General features: G+C 43.2%; 1 protein-coding gene across 7 annotated transcripts in view; it reads right to left on the bottom strand.

Annotated features, from left to right (window-relative positions):
- CALD1 (caldesmon 1) overlaps window positions 1–16,588 on the bottom strand; it is a 168,056-nt gene that overhangs the window by 16,089 nt on the left and 135,379 nt on the right. For 6 of the 7 annotated variants that reach the window (XR_014616160.1, XM_084205956.1, XM_084205959.1 and 3 more), the window contains 4 exons: window positions 12,845–12,991; window positions 10,921–11,866; window positions 10,211–10,285; window positions 5,226–5,362 (listed from right to left, as the gene is read on the bottom strand). Coding sequence is in view for 6 of the 7 variants with exons in the window: in XM_084205956.1 (XP_084062082.1) it covers window positions 5,226–5,362; window positions 10,211–10,285; window positions 10,921–11,866; window positions 12,845–12,991 (1,305 nt within the window). In the remaining variant the exon portion in view is untranslated. The remainder of the gene's footprint in view (window positions 1–5,225; window positions 5,363–10,210; window positions 10,286–10,920; window positions 11,867–12,844; window positions 12,992–16,588) is intronic. The other variant, XM_084205961.1, reaches the window with a different exon arrangement.

Here is a 16,588-nt window from a genome sequence, read left to right as displayed (position 1 = left end):
ACAACGGTGACATGGGATGTTCCAAGGAAAGGGACAATGGTGACATGGGGTGTTCCAAGGAAAGGAACAACGATGACATGGGGTGTTCCAAGGAAAGGGACAATGATGGCATTGGGTGTTCCAAGGAAAGGGACAATGATGACATGGGGTGTTCCAAGGAAAGGGACAACGGTGACATGGGGCGTTCCAAGGAAAGGGACAATGGTGCCATCGGGTGTTCCAAGGAAAGGGACAATGGTGACATGGGGTGTTGCAAGGAAAGGGACAACGATGACATGGGGGCGTTCCAAGGAAAGGGACAATGGTGGCATGGGGTGTTCCAAGGAAAGGGACAACGATGACATGGGGGCGTTCCAAGGAAAGGGACAATGGTGGCATGGGGTGTTCCAAGGAAAGGGACAATGGTGCCATGGGGATGTTGCAAGGAAAGGGACAATGGTGACATGGGGTGTTTGTTGCAAGGAAAGGGACAATGATGGCATGGGGTGTTCCAAGCAAAGGGACAATGGTGCCATGGGGCGTTGCAAGGAAAGGGACAACAGTGCCATCGGGTGCTCCCTGGGGGAGCATTCCCTGGTCTGGGGAGACACACATGAGAGCAAGGTGCTGCCTTCTAAGACTTTTTGCTCCTTGCAAGCTATGGCTGGCCAAAGCATTTCCATGGGGAAAATGGAGAAACAGAGAAAAACATGTAGAGCTGCATATGTCAGGTTTTGTAGCAAACTCCTACCTAACAAGACATAAAACCCAGCATTAAAATAAAATAATTGTACCTTGGATGCCTAACAACATTTTTAAAATGTCAGCTTTCCTCTGAAAATACACTTAGAATAGAGTACCTGTACAAAAGTTACTTTTGTACCTTTTGTGCTGAAAGCTTTGAGCCTCCTGCCAAGTCCCGTGTTTTTTCACACTTTCCCCAAAACTAGGACCCATATCCTTTTTCCTTTGTGTTTTCAAGTACAGTTTCTCCCATTCTGAGCTTTCTGTGAATTAAAGCTGCTGTTGGGCCGGGATATGACAAGGAGCACCTCTCCCATCCCTGCCATGAGGAAGGAGTCTCTCCCACAGGCACCCCTGTGCCACCTCTATTTTGTGTTCTGTGTCATAAAGAATGCACTAATCCTTTGCTTTCAAAGGCAAATATTATTTATAAACCCTTTAGAAAAAGGCATCTTTGGGGATAGAACAATTTACTTGACTTGGGGAAAACAAAAGGAAATAGAGGAGAGGGAATTTCCCAGTTTCAACAGTGTTTAAAAAAAAAGAAAACTAAAAAGATTCCTATCTCAGCTATAACGCCCATCACTCTCATTCCACCAGCATGTATGAACAGAAAGGCTCATCAGGTCTTTTGCTTACATTTTCTAGGGAAAATATGACTTTCAGTAAGGAACTGGAAATTATTAATGGTAACTTTCCACAGAAGAAAAACAGGAGTTTTCCAAGCAGCTGTAATACATGAGACAGAAAGAAAGAAAGAGTGCCAAAAAAAAACCACCCCAAACCTAAAGAATTTGCATAGGTGAAGGGCATGCTTCCAACAGAGTCAGACAGCATCACCTTGTTAAATAATTACCACATCAGTGTTTAGACAAATGTCTGCTCCTTAAGTGTGTTTAGTGTTCCTGATGACAAGGAGATAGGTACCTAAGATTTCTAAGTGTGCTATTGACAAAAAGACAGAAGATGAATGTATTTATGGAATTAAAAATAAAAAAACTGTCTGTGTTGCTGGCATCTAAAAAAAAAATATATAAATGACTTCATTAATGCAACCAGAGTGCTGCAGGGTATAATACCACAAGACAGTATAAATCAGAGATTCCAACAGTAACTGTTAGAGAGATGACAACATAAAAAACAAATTCCATATAAATTTGCAATCCAGTCAATCACACCCAATCCTGCAAAGATGCTCTTCATTCAGACAGATGTCTCCTGCAGATGGAGTCAGCCACATAAAAGAGGCTGTAGCACCAGAGCTAAATTATTTCAATAGCAGTTTCAATATCATAATAAAATCTACTAACACAAAGTTCTCTGCTCCCACATGATCTTACCAAATTGAATGAAATTTGGTTCTAGCATGGCATGCATGATTTAGAAATTGTATCACTAAAAAAACATGACAAGTTAATTTAAGTGGCCACAAATAAGGGCTTGCATCAGGTAGTGATGCCTAATTACAGTAAGGAGCTCCTGCTTTTTAAAATGAAAAATCCATATGCAATTGACCAAGTATTGTGAGAATACATTGGAAATTTAATTTGAAATTGCATTTAACCTTTCAAAAAAAAGGGAAGAGCAATACCTGAGGTGGGATTTTGAGTGGGTGGAATACCTCTGGTCCAGTTTGCAGAAGTATTGAGAACCCAATGTATTCCACAAGCCTGTGCAAGGCACTATTGTTATTTCCAAAGATCCAATGCACAGGACAAAAGAAATCCCTGGCTTTCCTGTTTCATTGCAAGGTTGTAGCCCCTCCAGCAAACAAACTCAGGAACCTCAATATTTTTTTTTCCTTTGCCTCTAGGTCTCTGTGTTGCCAACTCGCCAAGACCTGCAAGCTTTGGGCCAAGAGAAGATGAAAGAAGTCACTTCAGACAGACAGACAGAATGATCCCCCTGGCAGGGGCACACATTTGGCCTTCAGAGTGAAGGGAATGAAGAATGTTTGCCAAGATTTTGCTGAGGAAGAGCCACTCTGTTGTGCATCAGCACAGAGGAAGGTTGGCCCTCAGTGCACTCAGCCTCAGTGGAATCAGCAGCTATCAGCTGAGTGAGCCAGTGGCAGAATTTATTCTGAATATTCTCACTTGCAGACCTTGGGTGATTGCTCTGGCCTCCTTAAAAAGAAGGATATTTAAAGTTTTGAACTTACTTTATACTTATGCTGCTCACAGGTCTGCCCTGACTGGCTCTGCATAATCCAAAATAGCAAATAATACGCTGGCTGTAATTATCCTTATTTTTCTCCACATCCAACTCCTCTGTTTTCAACAGATTCTGGGAAATATCTGTTCTCTGCTGTCAGCATTGGGAAATTAGTATTGAGGTGATGGGTGGAGGAGTTTTGTAAGCACCTCTTTGGTATTAAGAAATGAAGCTGGTTGCCAGATTTCAGACAAGGAGGAAAAGGAGAGAAGTGGGAGCCAAAAACATCAGAACAATGTGGAAAAGAACATGTTACATCATATTTAGGACTTTTGCAGTCCTGTATGAGAATAGGGAGGAAGGCAGGTGGGAAGGGAGATGGGAAGGGGAAGCCATAAAATGGGATTTTATTCTGTATTTCTCTTACTGATGGATGTACACCAAAACAGAGATAACATTTTTCTTTAGCCTCCACTACCCCATTGTGTTCTGAGTTCTCACCACTGAAAGTTAGCCAAGTTATACTCTTTCTAAATAGAATCTGATGTGTCCATTAAAAAAAAAAAAAAAAGGACCAAAAGACAGAAAAAGCCCAATGCTGTGGGGGAAGTTCATTAGAAAATAGCCCTAATTTATACCTAACAACCCAACAAACATTGGCATCTCTGCTGATGCTGCCAACCCAAATCTTCTACTCAGCTGATAAAAGGTTGTTGAACAGGCTCCTTCACAATTTCATGAAACAGTAGAAGAAAAACAGAAATAGAAAGAAAAAAAAAAAAGAGTGGAAAATCAAATCTACATTTTGCCACCAATGCCTGTCTCCCACAGGAAGTAAAGCAAGCGAAAACACATCAAAAATATTTTTAGAAAATCGTTCTCGTTATTGATGATGTGACCCAAGTTTTGAGCAAGGCCAATTTCCTGCTGCTCCATCTCCATCACTGTCTGTCTTTCAGCCTTAGGTCAGCGTGTCTCCAGGGTCTTTTGAACTGCATTTTATTTTGAGAAAGTTTGTTTTTCCCGGAAGAATCATGAGGGGAATGCTAAGATACGATAGCAAATCCCATCTGCCATGCTCAGATTTCTCAAAGTGCCTGGAGAGCTTAACCTTTCCTTTGCCTGTGTCAATGTAAAAGAGGAAGAGAGATGGAGAAGGAGAAAAATTTAGATTTCTAACCTGCTCATTTCCTGGTTTCCTGCTAAAAGGAAGAACTTCATTTCTATTTCATGTATCTCATGCTTTTAGCAGGCAGGGTCGTTTTAAATTAAATTTTCACTAGAAAATTGTTACCTTCTCTGAATTTCCCCATATAACTAAAGCCAAAAATTTCCTTAAAAATAAAAATAAAAATCAAACTGTGACACAGCTTTTAAAAAGGAAGAGGGGAAAAAAGAAAAAATATAATTTTGGCTAGGAGAGGTTTTTATCTAACTGGAAAAACACTTTTCTACAGAATCCTTTCATTTCAATGTTTGTCGTGAAATCAAGAGAGAAGCTCTTTCTAGAGTTACCAACTGGATTGTGCTTTATAAAGATAAAAGATAGGTGAGTAATTGGAAATAGGTTTCTACAGTAAAAGTTGAGATCTGACTAAATAAACTAGAGATCACAAAATCTAGGCTTTTGTCACTATTGGCCTTGTGTAAATATTAGAAATTAGTAAGGAAGCAAAGCTCCAGCAGAGCAAAACCAGCTCTCTTGTCTCTACTGGGGGAGCAAGGCCATTTCCAGCTGCTTTCAGAACTTCATGATGTTCCTGCAGCAGAGTGGGGCAGCTCAGAAACTGCAGAGCCACAGCCCAGGGAACAGCTGAGCCGCTGCTGATGGTGCCAGCCTGTCACAGACATGTTTTATGAAAAATCCTTTCCTTAGGAGTTTTCATACTGAGAAGCTGAGAGGCCTCAGGAACAAAATGCAAACAATGATTGTCTGCTGCTGTGGGATGCAACAGGTGGGACTGGGATTGGTCTCATGTGGTTGTTTCTAATTAATGGCCAATCCCAGTCCAGCTGTCCAGACTGTCTGGGTCAGAGACAAACCTTTGTTATTCATTCCTTTTCTATTCTTAGCCAGCCTTCTGATGAAATCCTTCCTTCTATTCTTTTAGTATAGTTTTCAATATCATAGATATCATAAAATAATAAATCAACATAAATCAACTTCTGACAACATAAAACAATAAATCAACTTCTGAACATGGAGCCAACTTTCTCATCTCCTCCCTCACCCTGGGACCCCTGTGATCTCGGTCACACCAGCCCAGTTCCTCCCCTCAGCTGCCACCAGCAGAGACCCAGAGGTGGCCCCTGTGGCCCAAGCAAGCCCAGCTCTCCCTGGCACTCACCCAAAAGCATTCTCAGTAGGTTTCAGTTTGGAGGCAGGCGGCTCCCGTTCTCCGTTCTGCGCCTTCTGCTCAGGAGCGCCCTTCTTACGGTCCCAGACGCTTTTCATTTCCTCTTTGGGTGCTTTACCTTTGTCATCCTGCTCAGAACACGGCACAAGTCACAGAACAAAACACAAGACACACCAGAAAAAAAAAAGAAAAGAAGTCAGAATGAGGCTGTAGCCATGATATTTTCTGAAAAGTCCTTTCCTTAGGATTTTTCCTCCTGAGAAGCTGAGAGGGCTCAGGAACAAAATGTAATCAACTATTATCTGCTGCTGTGGGATGCAACAGGTGGATCTGGGATGGGTCTCATGTGGTTGTTTCTAATTAATGGCCAATCCCAGTCCAGCTGTCCAGACTGTCTCAGTCAGTCCAAGCCTTTGTTATCATTCTTATTCTATTCTTAGCCAGCCTTCTGATAAAATCCTTTCTTCTACTCTTTTAGTATAGTTTTAATATGATATATATCATAAAATAATAAATCAGCCTTCTGAACATGGAGTCAACATTCTCATCTCTTCTCTCATCCTGGGACCATTGCAAACACTGTCACCTGAGGCATTTAAGTAACAGCTGAGAAATACAAATTTCTCGCAAAGATTGGGAACTGTCTACAAACTGTTTATGTGCTGTAGGGCAGAAGTGGTCTGCAAAGCTCTAAACTGTGACCAGCTGTCACTTTTCTGTCCTGACCTGAATTCCAGGTCAAAGCATCTTGAAAATAATATTATCAGTCTTCTGTGAAAGTTGGCTGTGGCCATGGGACTATGCCACCACCCTGCTTCACTCTGCAACTGCACCCCCAACTCTTCCTCTCATTGCAGCATCATTCACCTCTCACTTCTTAAGATTGTGGGTGCAAACTTTCTGGAGCTTGCCAACACATTTTTGGTACCAGGTTGAGGGCACTGGTGCAATAAAAATAACACATAACCTCCAGAAAACGTCAAGGTTGTTTGACAAAGTTGATGCTCTTTTCAGTGTCACAGCAGAGGGAAACTTCATTACTGCAAGAATAATAGCCAAAACACAAAATTATCTTGTAATCAGAGCAAAACTTACTCTGACAAAAAGCACAGTCCTGCCTGGGACTGGTCATGGGTAGCATTATCAGACATGAATATTTAAACCTGGGAAGAATTAAATGCTCTGGAAAACATGAGTAAAAATTCCCTTTCTCCTTAAAAAGTTTTGCCATATGATTCTTAATAGCAATCAAGAATATTTTATGCATAAATTTCATTCTCTAGTATTTCTTCAGAGTTATGAGCATGAAGTATTTATCAATGCCACAGATGGCCTGACCCCAGCATGCTGAGTCATGGCTAGATGCTGATAAAAGGAGAAAGTGAACTGATTTAAATTATGCATCCTCGGGTAGAAATATCCTCTGTTAGTTAAGACTGCCAGCCAAAACCAACTTTCAACAGCAGCAGATTAAATGCTTACCCTCCAAAGTATTTATTTGCTTTCCCCAGCTCTGTGCTGAAGGAAGGTTCTAGCTGGCAAGCAAGAAATACCTTCTGTGTAGAATTCAAATGGAGACCTTTAGAATATAAACACTTGGGAAGCCTGTTGCAATCCCATTTGCTAACTAGAAAGATAAAGAACTCCTGTCTGCAACACAGCTGCTCTTAAAGGTGTCTTAAGCTGCACCTTGAAATGAGAGAGTAAAAGACAGCTTCAAAGCCCAAAATTTCTGTTCTTCTTCATCAAAGAGGAAGAACATCCATCTCAACTCTTGGAGAAGCAAAATCTTGACCTACACAGGATGAGTTGAGAGCCTTCAAAGCCAAGATCCTCCTGAGGCACTGAGTCAGGCTGGTGCAGAGTGAAGCCCCAGTCAGAGCCTGACCTTACCTGAGGCCAGTTTGCTGCCCAGAGAAGCTGAGCGATGGGTGCCACCAGGGCAGCACATGTGAGAAGCCAGCACAGGATGGTCAAACCACTTCAGCACATTTGCTGCTGGTGGGGGACCTTGGGCACAACCAACAGAGGCATTTGCTCTGCTCTGGGAGCAGCAGTGCAGATTTTCCCACCCTCTCCTGCCAGCAGCTCCCTGAGGGACAGGAGGGGAGCTCAGCTTGCATGGCTGTGCATTCTTTGGCCATGATGCTGCCAGGACCTTGAGGAATGGTCCTGCTGGGCTGAGACAAGCAGGGCTGTTCATTTACCTGCTGACAGCATCATCTCCTGGGCCTCCCCAAATCAGATGGGTGATCATGTTCACAGCAGCCACCTCCCAAGCCTTCAGCCCCACTCAGGGTGATGCTGAAACCGGCTGTGCTGATGGGTGCAAGATTCCTCGTGCCAGGATGTCTGTCCTGGGGTTTTGGGACAGACTTCCTTTGCTGAGATTTTCATCAAGACCTTCCTAAGCCTTATTTAAAAAGCCAACGCTTCCAGCTGCCTTATGGATTCAGGTCCACTGGGGAGGGTTGTATCTCTTACATCTTAATTGAAATCACTGAGAAAACTAATATTAAAACAGTATAGTTTAAAAATTAATAGGTTAGGAAATAGCATTTCAGAGGCCAGTATGATTTATGATAATGTGTGTCTGCATTTGAGAAAACCATTAACGCAGCTTGGCCTCTTCATTCAAAAAAAAAAGGTAAAACAAGATATTACAGAAACATTTCACATCTTTTGGGCTCAATCCTTCTCCTAACTAATTTTAATATCAAAGCAGAGATTGTTTAGCAAAGAAGCAGCATCCTTTGTATCTCATTCCAAAGGCAGGCAATGAATAATGAAATAAAGTCTTTACTTTTTCTCACTGCCTAATTACAGACTAATTGAGCTTCTGTTGAATTCAGAAAGGACTCCACTTGGAGCAGACAGGTGATATTACCTGAACTGAAATAGCTCACATGTGAAAAATCTCACAGATCTTGATATCAAGCTACAACATTACCAAAGGCATGGTCAACAAATTTCCACCATTATGTATTTATGTTTTTCATCTCTTTCTACACTGCCTCTTTTCTGTTTGATTTTTATGCTATTATTTGAGAGCTGAGATTTCTGAAGCTTGAGTTTGAACACCTTCAGACTGAAGCAAAGCAGTTAACTGAGGTTGGGGCCCATCTGGCAGGTCTGATTCCTTACTTGGGCTCAGTTATTTGGGGAGTTAAAAGCTGTGGGTATCTGGGTCTGGGGCTCCCCTGTAGAGTCAGCTGCCACCCCCAAACACCATGAGAAAAGCAACTGCTGCAGCATGTCTAGCCAAACTGGAAGCAGGAAATACCAGGAGTCTCACATCATGAGAAAGCTTGGTCTTATGAACTTCTCAGGTCACTTTCAAGAACGAAAAACTGTGCAGAAGTTCAGAAAAAGAGACAAATTTTTTCTTGCCAAATTAATCAAAACCTGAACTCTGAGGTCCAAAGCAAAAGCAAACCCTGATTATGCAGTAACATTCTGTTCCCCCTGGGTCTTGTTCATGGAACACTGGCATCCTCTTAGCTGCATGCACATTCAGAAAGAGACCTCACTGAATTTGTATGTCCTGGAGAGTTGGGGAGAAGTGGAGATGGGAGCCTGATCTTGCCTGATCATCAATTTATTTCCACAAGCAAAGAAGCAACAGCTGAGATTTTCAAGGCATTTTGAGTGCTCAGGATGGGTATTCAGCATTGCACTAGAAGTGGGATTCTATTAAGTTGTCTCAGCTTCAGCATCCAAAGATGGAAACACTAAAATCACAAGTAACTTTTATAAGTCTTGCCAATTTCCTGGAATAATCTAGCCCAGTGGGTAGGGTTTAACAGCATGATGAGAGCTCCAGGGAGAGCTGGCTGAGCTCTCCATAAGAACAAGCAGGACAACTGTGTCTCAAGTTCCCACAAATCAAAGTTTGTGGTCAGCTACAGACTCCTCTTTACATTTACTTGTGATATTCAAAGGCTGCATGCAAAAGTGAATACTGGAAACTGGTTCTGTCTTCTTAATATAACCCATCCCTTTTTTTTGTGCAGCTATTTCCCCTCTGCTCTCCGAGGGTGAGCTAAGCATCTACAGCCTGTTCCAAACTCATCTGCTAAATTAGGACCCTCCACAACCCTCAATGGTCCCAGCCCACCAGAGAGGAGAAATCTGTGCTGTGGCTCCCTGTAAGCCACACAGACCTGCCTGAACCCAAATGGGTCCAAATTTCCAAGGCTCTGAGCAGTCTCCCCTAATAAGAATCAGGGGCTGTTCTGAGAGCTGCTGCAATGAACCAAAACTGAGCGTGGCTCCCTGTGTCCAGCTGCACCCTGAAGAGTAAATGGTCCCCAAATCTTATTTACTTACCACACAGTAAAACACCATGGCACCAGCTCCTGTGTTTAAAGTGGAAATGCAATGCAGTAATTTTGGTGGATTTTTCTCTTTAAAACAAAAGAAGAATCTTGGGTATGCACAGCTTACATCATGGGGTGCTGCAGCTTGCAGGGGAATTATTAGTTAAGGCAGTCTGCTGGCCAAAGGGCCTAGATTATTATTATCATTAAGATGATTATTATTAATTATCATGATGATGATGATGATGATTATTAATATTAATATTAGAATAGGTTTTGTTCATAGGGAAAAAGTTCACAGTAAAGTGAGAGGAAACCAGAGAAGGATGATTAGTTGATACTGTCCTGAAAAATTCATCCCCAGAGGGAAAACCATACTTGTGTTGTTGACTGAACTGAGTTTCCTGAAATATTTGTTTTAAGACAAACAAGAATTGGTCCTAAAGCCCCAAAAGAACAAACTACTTAAGAATTTACTTAATTTTAAGCACTTAAGGAGCTTCATCCCTATTTATTTCAGCAGGATTACCCATGTTCTTGAAGTGGAGCACAAGCTTAAGTACTTTGCTGAAGAATCAACATTCGCTTATAGGTGCCTTATTTGTTTTCATATCTCAAGTTTCCCTATCACATCTAAATCAGTGGTTTATGAGTTACCTGATCTTGCATGGAGGTAGCTGGGAGCTTCTCTTCTGGCAGCTTTTCCTTTTTAGCTTCCGCTTTTTCTTCCTCCTTGGTTTTTGGGTTTTCAATAATTTATTTATTTTTCAACACAAGAACATCGCACCTGTTCGCATCTTTTGTTTCTCCAGGCTGTGTTCACGCACCAATCCAGTGTGCAGCCACCACTCCATCCAATGCTGCTGTGCCCACAGCTCTGTGTGCAGCTGTGCCCCCTCCACCCTCTCCAAACCCTCCCAATTCCCCCCTTTGGGCCTTTCTCCCTGGCATCATGCTCACGTGTCCCAGGACAGAGCCCTTTCTCGTGATTGCATTTAGCACACAGCATTCCTCACACACTTGAGCAGGTGCTCATGATGTTTTCTGCCAAGATGTGTCTGCCTCCACCTCATGGGTTACTGCATTAGGCCAGCTTTTAGAGCAGCTGAGGGAAAAAAGGCAGCAAAACACATGCAGAGGTCTGGACATGCAAGGTTTTCTCTGAATAACGGGGTGAGGTCAGGCCTGTTGTGCACTGAATTATTGGTTAGTAGGAGGGGATTTCTCTTTGAAAGTAGAGAGCAACAGCACAAGTGTTAGTAACTTCAGTACAGGACTAGATCTGTGAGGAAAATTCCAATTCAATCTGTTCTTGCATTACATTTCACACAAACCACAGGTGTCTTATTTTGGTGCAAAGTGTTTACCTGCTTTTTTAAGACAGCTGCTTGATGTTTTTCATCTTCTATTTTCTGTTCTTCCATCTTTTGTTTCTCCTTTAATTTCTCTGCTTCTAGCTTAGCCTTTTCCTCAGCTGCCCTCTTTTCCTCTTCTGCCTTTGCCCTCTCCTCAGCTGCCCTCTTTTCCTCCTCTGCTCTCTGTTTTTCCTCAGCTGCCCTCCTCTCCTCTTCTGCTTTAGCCCTCTCTCTTTCCTCAGCTGCCCTCTTCTCCTCTTCTGCCTTAGCCCTCTCCTCAGCTGCCCTCTTTTCTTCCTCTGCTCTCTGTTTTTCCTCAGCTGCCCTCTTTTCTTCCTCTGCTCTCTGTTTTTCCTCAGCTGCCCTCTTTTCTTCCTCTGCTTTTAACCTCTCCCTTTCTTCTGCTTCCTTCCTTTCTGCCTCAGCCTTTTCCTCATCCCTGAGCTTCTCTTGATCTACAGCATCGGTTAAACTTTGCGTCCCTTCTGGCACAGCGTTTGTATCATTCTCTGCTTTGTGTTCCTCTGCATTCACAGTTACTGCCTCTTCTTTATCACTGGATTTTTCTGCTGTCACATCTACCTGATTTTCCTCTATGGGGAGCTCCTTTGGTTTCTCCTCCTCCTTCTCTTTTTCTTCCTTTTTCCCCTCTTCTTCCCCATCTTGCCTCCAGTTGTTCCTTTGGTACTTGGTAACCGTTTCTGTCTCCTCAACCTCGCAGCGTCCTCGGCGTGTTTCAGCCTTTTCCTCCTTCCCCGTGCTCTCATTTTCTCCCACATTGTTCACTTCCCTCCTGCTGGGCACTGACAAGCTCCCATCTGTGATCGTGGGGTCCAGCTCCTTCTGGCGTTCCAGGGCTTCCTGCAGGCGTTTCTGGCGCCTCTCCTCCCGCCTCGCCAGCCTCTCCAGCAACGCAGCCTCATCATCTGTGGAGCGCTTGCTTTCCTCTCCTGCCACACTGGGTGAAAAGAACAGGCTTGCATTAAAAAAAGAAAAAAAAACAACAAAAAGAAAAAAAATCTTTCTAACAATATATGCACTTCACTCTTTTTAGGAAAAAAGCTTGTATCATCATTCCACGGTTGGAAAACTCAACGGGTTGCACGCTTCAAAATTTAGCTGCTGTCTTGCTGTCTATATCCATTATCCTTGCCTTAAATAAATTGCTTCTTGTGCTCGGTATCTATTAGCACTTGCCATCACAATTTTGGTTTTTTTCTATCAATTTTGTTCTGGCCGCTGGAAATCTGGGTATATTATTTGTATTATTATTTATATTAATATTTATGTGAAACCAAACCAACGATGGACGGACAGGAAGGCCAGCTCAGCTTTGTGACAAGTGGGTGGTGACAGCAGTGACATGGTATAATGCTTTAGGGGCTGCAGGGGGGCTGATGGCTGGACTTGATGATCCAAAAGGTCTCTTCCAACTTGGATGATTCCATGATGTCAAGTGCCACCTCCTTCCATGAGCTTTTCTGCTCTTTCCACCTGCCTGGCACTGACAATGCCAGGTGAGTGCTGTGCTCTGGAGCTCACCCCCAGCACCTTGCAGGTGTGTTGCAGCCACTGCTTGAGGGCTGGGTGCCCCACGGTGCCGTGACCCCTGTGAGCAGAACCTGAGCCATGGTTGTGTTTTGTGAGGCCAGATGCTCCCACACCTGGGGGAATCTGAGAGCCTCCAGGAGCCCCAGCTGAACTGCCCCACAGACAGCCCTGAGGACACCTGGATATGTGCCATGAGGCAGGTGTGAGCTGCTCCCACCCTACCACGCAGACACAGCCAGGCTGATGCTCACGGTGTGAGATCCTTCTTCAGCCTGAGGATGGCCAAACCCAGCGCTTCAAATTCAAGCACCACAGCAAACCTCTGCCAGGCACTTCTCTACTCTGAGCAAAAACCACCCTTGGCTTGTCAGTAAACAACATTTACCTGTTCTGGGCATTGACCTCAGATTTCTCTGTTGCTTCTCCTGAGAGATCTCCTTCCTCCCTTTGCCTCAGCCTCTCCTGCCGAGCCCGCCGGCGCCGTTCTCTGGCGGCTTCTTCATCGTCATCATCATTCCTCTGGTAGGAGAGCCTGCAACAGGGACAGGGAAACATTGGTGCTGTGGCATATTGGACACTGAAAAAATCACAAAAAGCTGTTTTCTAGAGCACACAAAGCATGGCTGCAGTGGCTGCTCCACATGTTGTAAAAAACGTGCTGTGAAATTGAGCTGCATCATTTCAAACCCTGATTTTCTTCTGTTTCTCAGAAGAGAACTTGAGAAAATAGTGCCTGTGAAGGCAGCAGCCACACCACACTCACTGGCAGCTAGAAAACACCAAATCCATAAAAGCCCAGCTCTGTAGCTGAGCAAACATTCTCCCAGCCCATACCACGATCCTCCTGTTGGAGCACTCACAGCAGCATTTGAGCAAACTTGATCAAGCTCTGGTAGGAGAGCCTGCAACAGGGAAACATTGGTGCTGTGGCATATTGGACACTGAAACAATCACAAAAAAGTTTTCTAGAGCACAGTAAGCATGACTGCAGCGGCTGCTCCACGTGCTGTTGTGAAATTATGCTGTGAAATTGAGATTATTATTTCAAACCTTGGTTTTCTTCTGTTTCTCAGAAGAGAACTTGAGAAAATCGTGCCTGTGAAGGCAGCAGCCACACCACACTCATTGGCAGCTAGAAAACTCCAAATCCATAAAAGCCCAGCTCTGTAGCTGAGCAAACATTCTCCCAGCCTGCACCATGATCCTGTTGGAGCACTCAAAGGATTTGAGCAGACTTGATCAAGCCCACATAACAAACTGGACTCAGCAAAGCAGCTTTTCATTAGTCTCCTCTAAACATCACATGCTGAAAACAGTGACAGAATTCTACATTTTAAAGACTAGAAAGCAGGGAGACACAAGCATGACAGCAGCTCTCAGTGGTTGGTTCTGAGTGCCAAACATCTGACACCCACAAAATTTTTGTGAGCCCGGAGCCCTGCCAGGCCAAATCACACAAGATCTCTGCTGTGATGAAAGCCTACAGCTGGGAACCCATTGTATTCATCTACCCCAACAGATGATTACATTTAGTGTCATCCTGCTTGAAAAGGAAAGCAAGACCTTAAAATCCTAATAATCCTGTGTCCCATTCAAATCTTTGCTGAGGTTATTGCTGTGTGAGATAAAGGGAGAGGCCTGCATTCCTCTTATCTTTTTGAGCAGGGAAAGGGAATTAGGAAGCTAACATGTGCCAAACCCAGTCAGGACATTGATTTACTTTGCTTCTGGCAGTGGTCAGACACATCATGGTTAAGAAGTCTCCCTTCTTTACATGGTTACATATTTAAGTTAGCAGGGCAGCCATGAGCATAGGAAAAAGCCAGAGTTCTGCACTGACTAAAACAAAGTACAGATAATGTTAGTTTTGCAAATATTTAAACATTAAAAGCAACTAAACTTTGGTTCAGACATCAATCAGACTCTTTGGGGCCAAACCTCTCCCATCACCATGTTCTGATACTACTTTTCCCCTTTGTTGGAAGAAGGGTGAAAGCATAGGTTCAGCAGGGACTCAGTTACTCCAATTTTGCTTTAAGAATTTAAAGTGTAAAACATGGCTGAGCCACTTGCCAGACTTAGAACAACATTTTCATCCTCAGTGCACCAAAGAGTTTAATTTGCTACTTTCATGCTCTGCTTTAAGAGGTTTTTCTTTATAGAAACAACTCTTCTCAAAGAGAGAACAAACCATGAGCAACCTTGGCCACAAGGGATCACAGTGGAGGATGAGGAAGAAAGAAAGGAGCTGAATTAAAAGCACTAAAGGTGTGATGCAGGGAAAGAAAGGAAAAACACTTCCTGCCATTTGTAAGCAACTTCAAGGGGTATCAACGTTTCATTTAGGTCTAGAGCAGAAAGGATATGAATACAATAACAAACCAATGGGGTCTTTAATTTCCACAAGAAGGAGACTCTGGAATAAAACTGCATTGGCAAACTGACCACAGGCACTCCCCTCATCAGCAAGATGTTCTGGCTGCAAGAAGCCTGTGATCTTTTCAACTCTGAAATCCAGCTGTAAGGGCACAGGAGAGGACACACACTGTCCTGTGGCAGCTGGACAATAGCCACAACTGAGCCAATACCCAGTGTCTGGAGTTCAGGATTTGCCTTTGCAGTGAGACCACACAAAGATGAAGAAGTTTTGTGCTGTACCCAGACTGAGCACCCCTACACAGCAAGGAGAACAACTGCTTTTAAAAGCCTCTTTAAAATGCCTTTTTTAAACCACCAGTTGCTCAGCAAACTAAAAAAGGAAATAAAAAGAATACCCTAAGCAAAAATTCCCACAAAATCTTATCTATTAAACAGATATGTACTTCCTGTCCTTGGACACTTATCACAGAGATCATCTGTTAAGAAAGTTGAAAATGTCTCTTATTATGATTCTAAACACATCCATTGCCCTACTACATATGACTGCAGTTTCCTACAGTGAGCAAGTACACCAGGTAGTTTCATGAGAATCACCTTAAATATTGATTTCTGTTCACCAGCAATCATGCAATCTACCCAGTAATCAGGAAGCAGTCATAAGGAACAAATAAATGCAGGTTTTTTTAGGAGATTTCTTTCTTGTTTTCCTTACAATTGTGTTAACACTGCTTTCAGTGCAAGGGGTGACCCTCATCCTCCCACTGCAACACATCTCTGTAGCAACCCACCACGAGCAAAATCAATTTGGGAGCAATCCAGAGATTATCTTCCAATTGCCTGCATCTTTTGACATCCTTCAGCAAGAGTAAACAAATAATAAAAAGTGTGTCTCCAAGATTTCCACTCTGTTTATCAGACAGATGGAAGTCTGATGATCCACACTGGCCTGTGTTGTTTCTCCACCCTTGGAGAGCAGCCTTGCTGCCCAGCACACACCCAGCAACTAAATTAAACTGAACTTACATCCATTTGTCACCCTCCACGTGGCTTTGCAGGCAAGCATCTCCCCACCAGCAGCTGTTCCAGCTCTCTCAGGCAGTGAGACCACAACACAGCATGATCTCCAAGAGGTATGCCAAGCCTGCTGATACAACTCCCTTGTGGAATATTCAGATCACAGAATATTCTGAGTTGGAAGGGGCCCACAAGGATCATCAAGTGCAATTCTCAAGGACTGAAATCCCAGACCTGAAGAACTCAACAACAAATCTCACTGACATCTGAGTTAAGTCTAAAAATGTTGCCCCTCTGATTGAATGGAGGGGACTTTGAGTGAAAAATAAATCTGCTGGATTGGGAACACAGGAGATGTGGCCATCTGCTTCAGACCTTTTTCAGAGAAATACAGCACTCTGTATTTTTTACCAAACACTGAATTTATGTAAAGTTATAACCCAGCAAGAAACTTGGTAATAACTGGGATGATCATGGGGCTGAAACCATTTCATACAAGCCAGATTTAACTGGTTTCCACTTGAAACCTCAAATCAGCCCAAGCATTATCTAAGGCACTTTGGGTTTGGAGTTCCTTGCCCAGTACTAGTACATTATTATTATTATTGTCTGAATTATGACAGCACTGAAATTTCCTGATCAAGCCCATGGACTTGCTACAGTAGGCAATTTATGAAGATTGGGCAAAATCTGGTCCCCATTCTAAAGAGTGTGTATTCTGATTAAAGAGAAACCT

Source organism: Fringilla coelebs (genome assembly GCF_963513975.1).
Source record: "Fringilla coelebs genome assembly, chromosome: 5".
In the NCBI taxonomy this organism is placed as follows: Eukaryota; Metazoa; Chordata; class Aves; order Passeriformes; family Fringillidae; genus Fringilla; species Fringilla coelebs.
The sequence above is the reverse complement of the archived record's forward strand: the minus strand, read 5'-3'. Positions and strand labels throughout refer to the sequence as shown.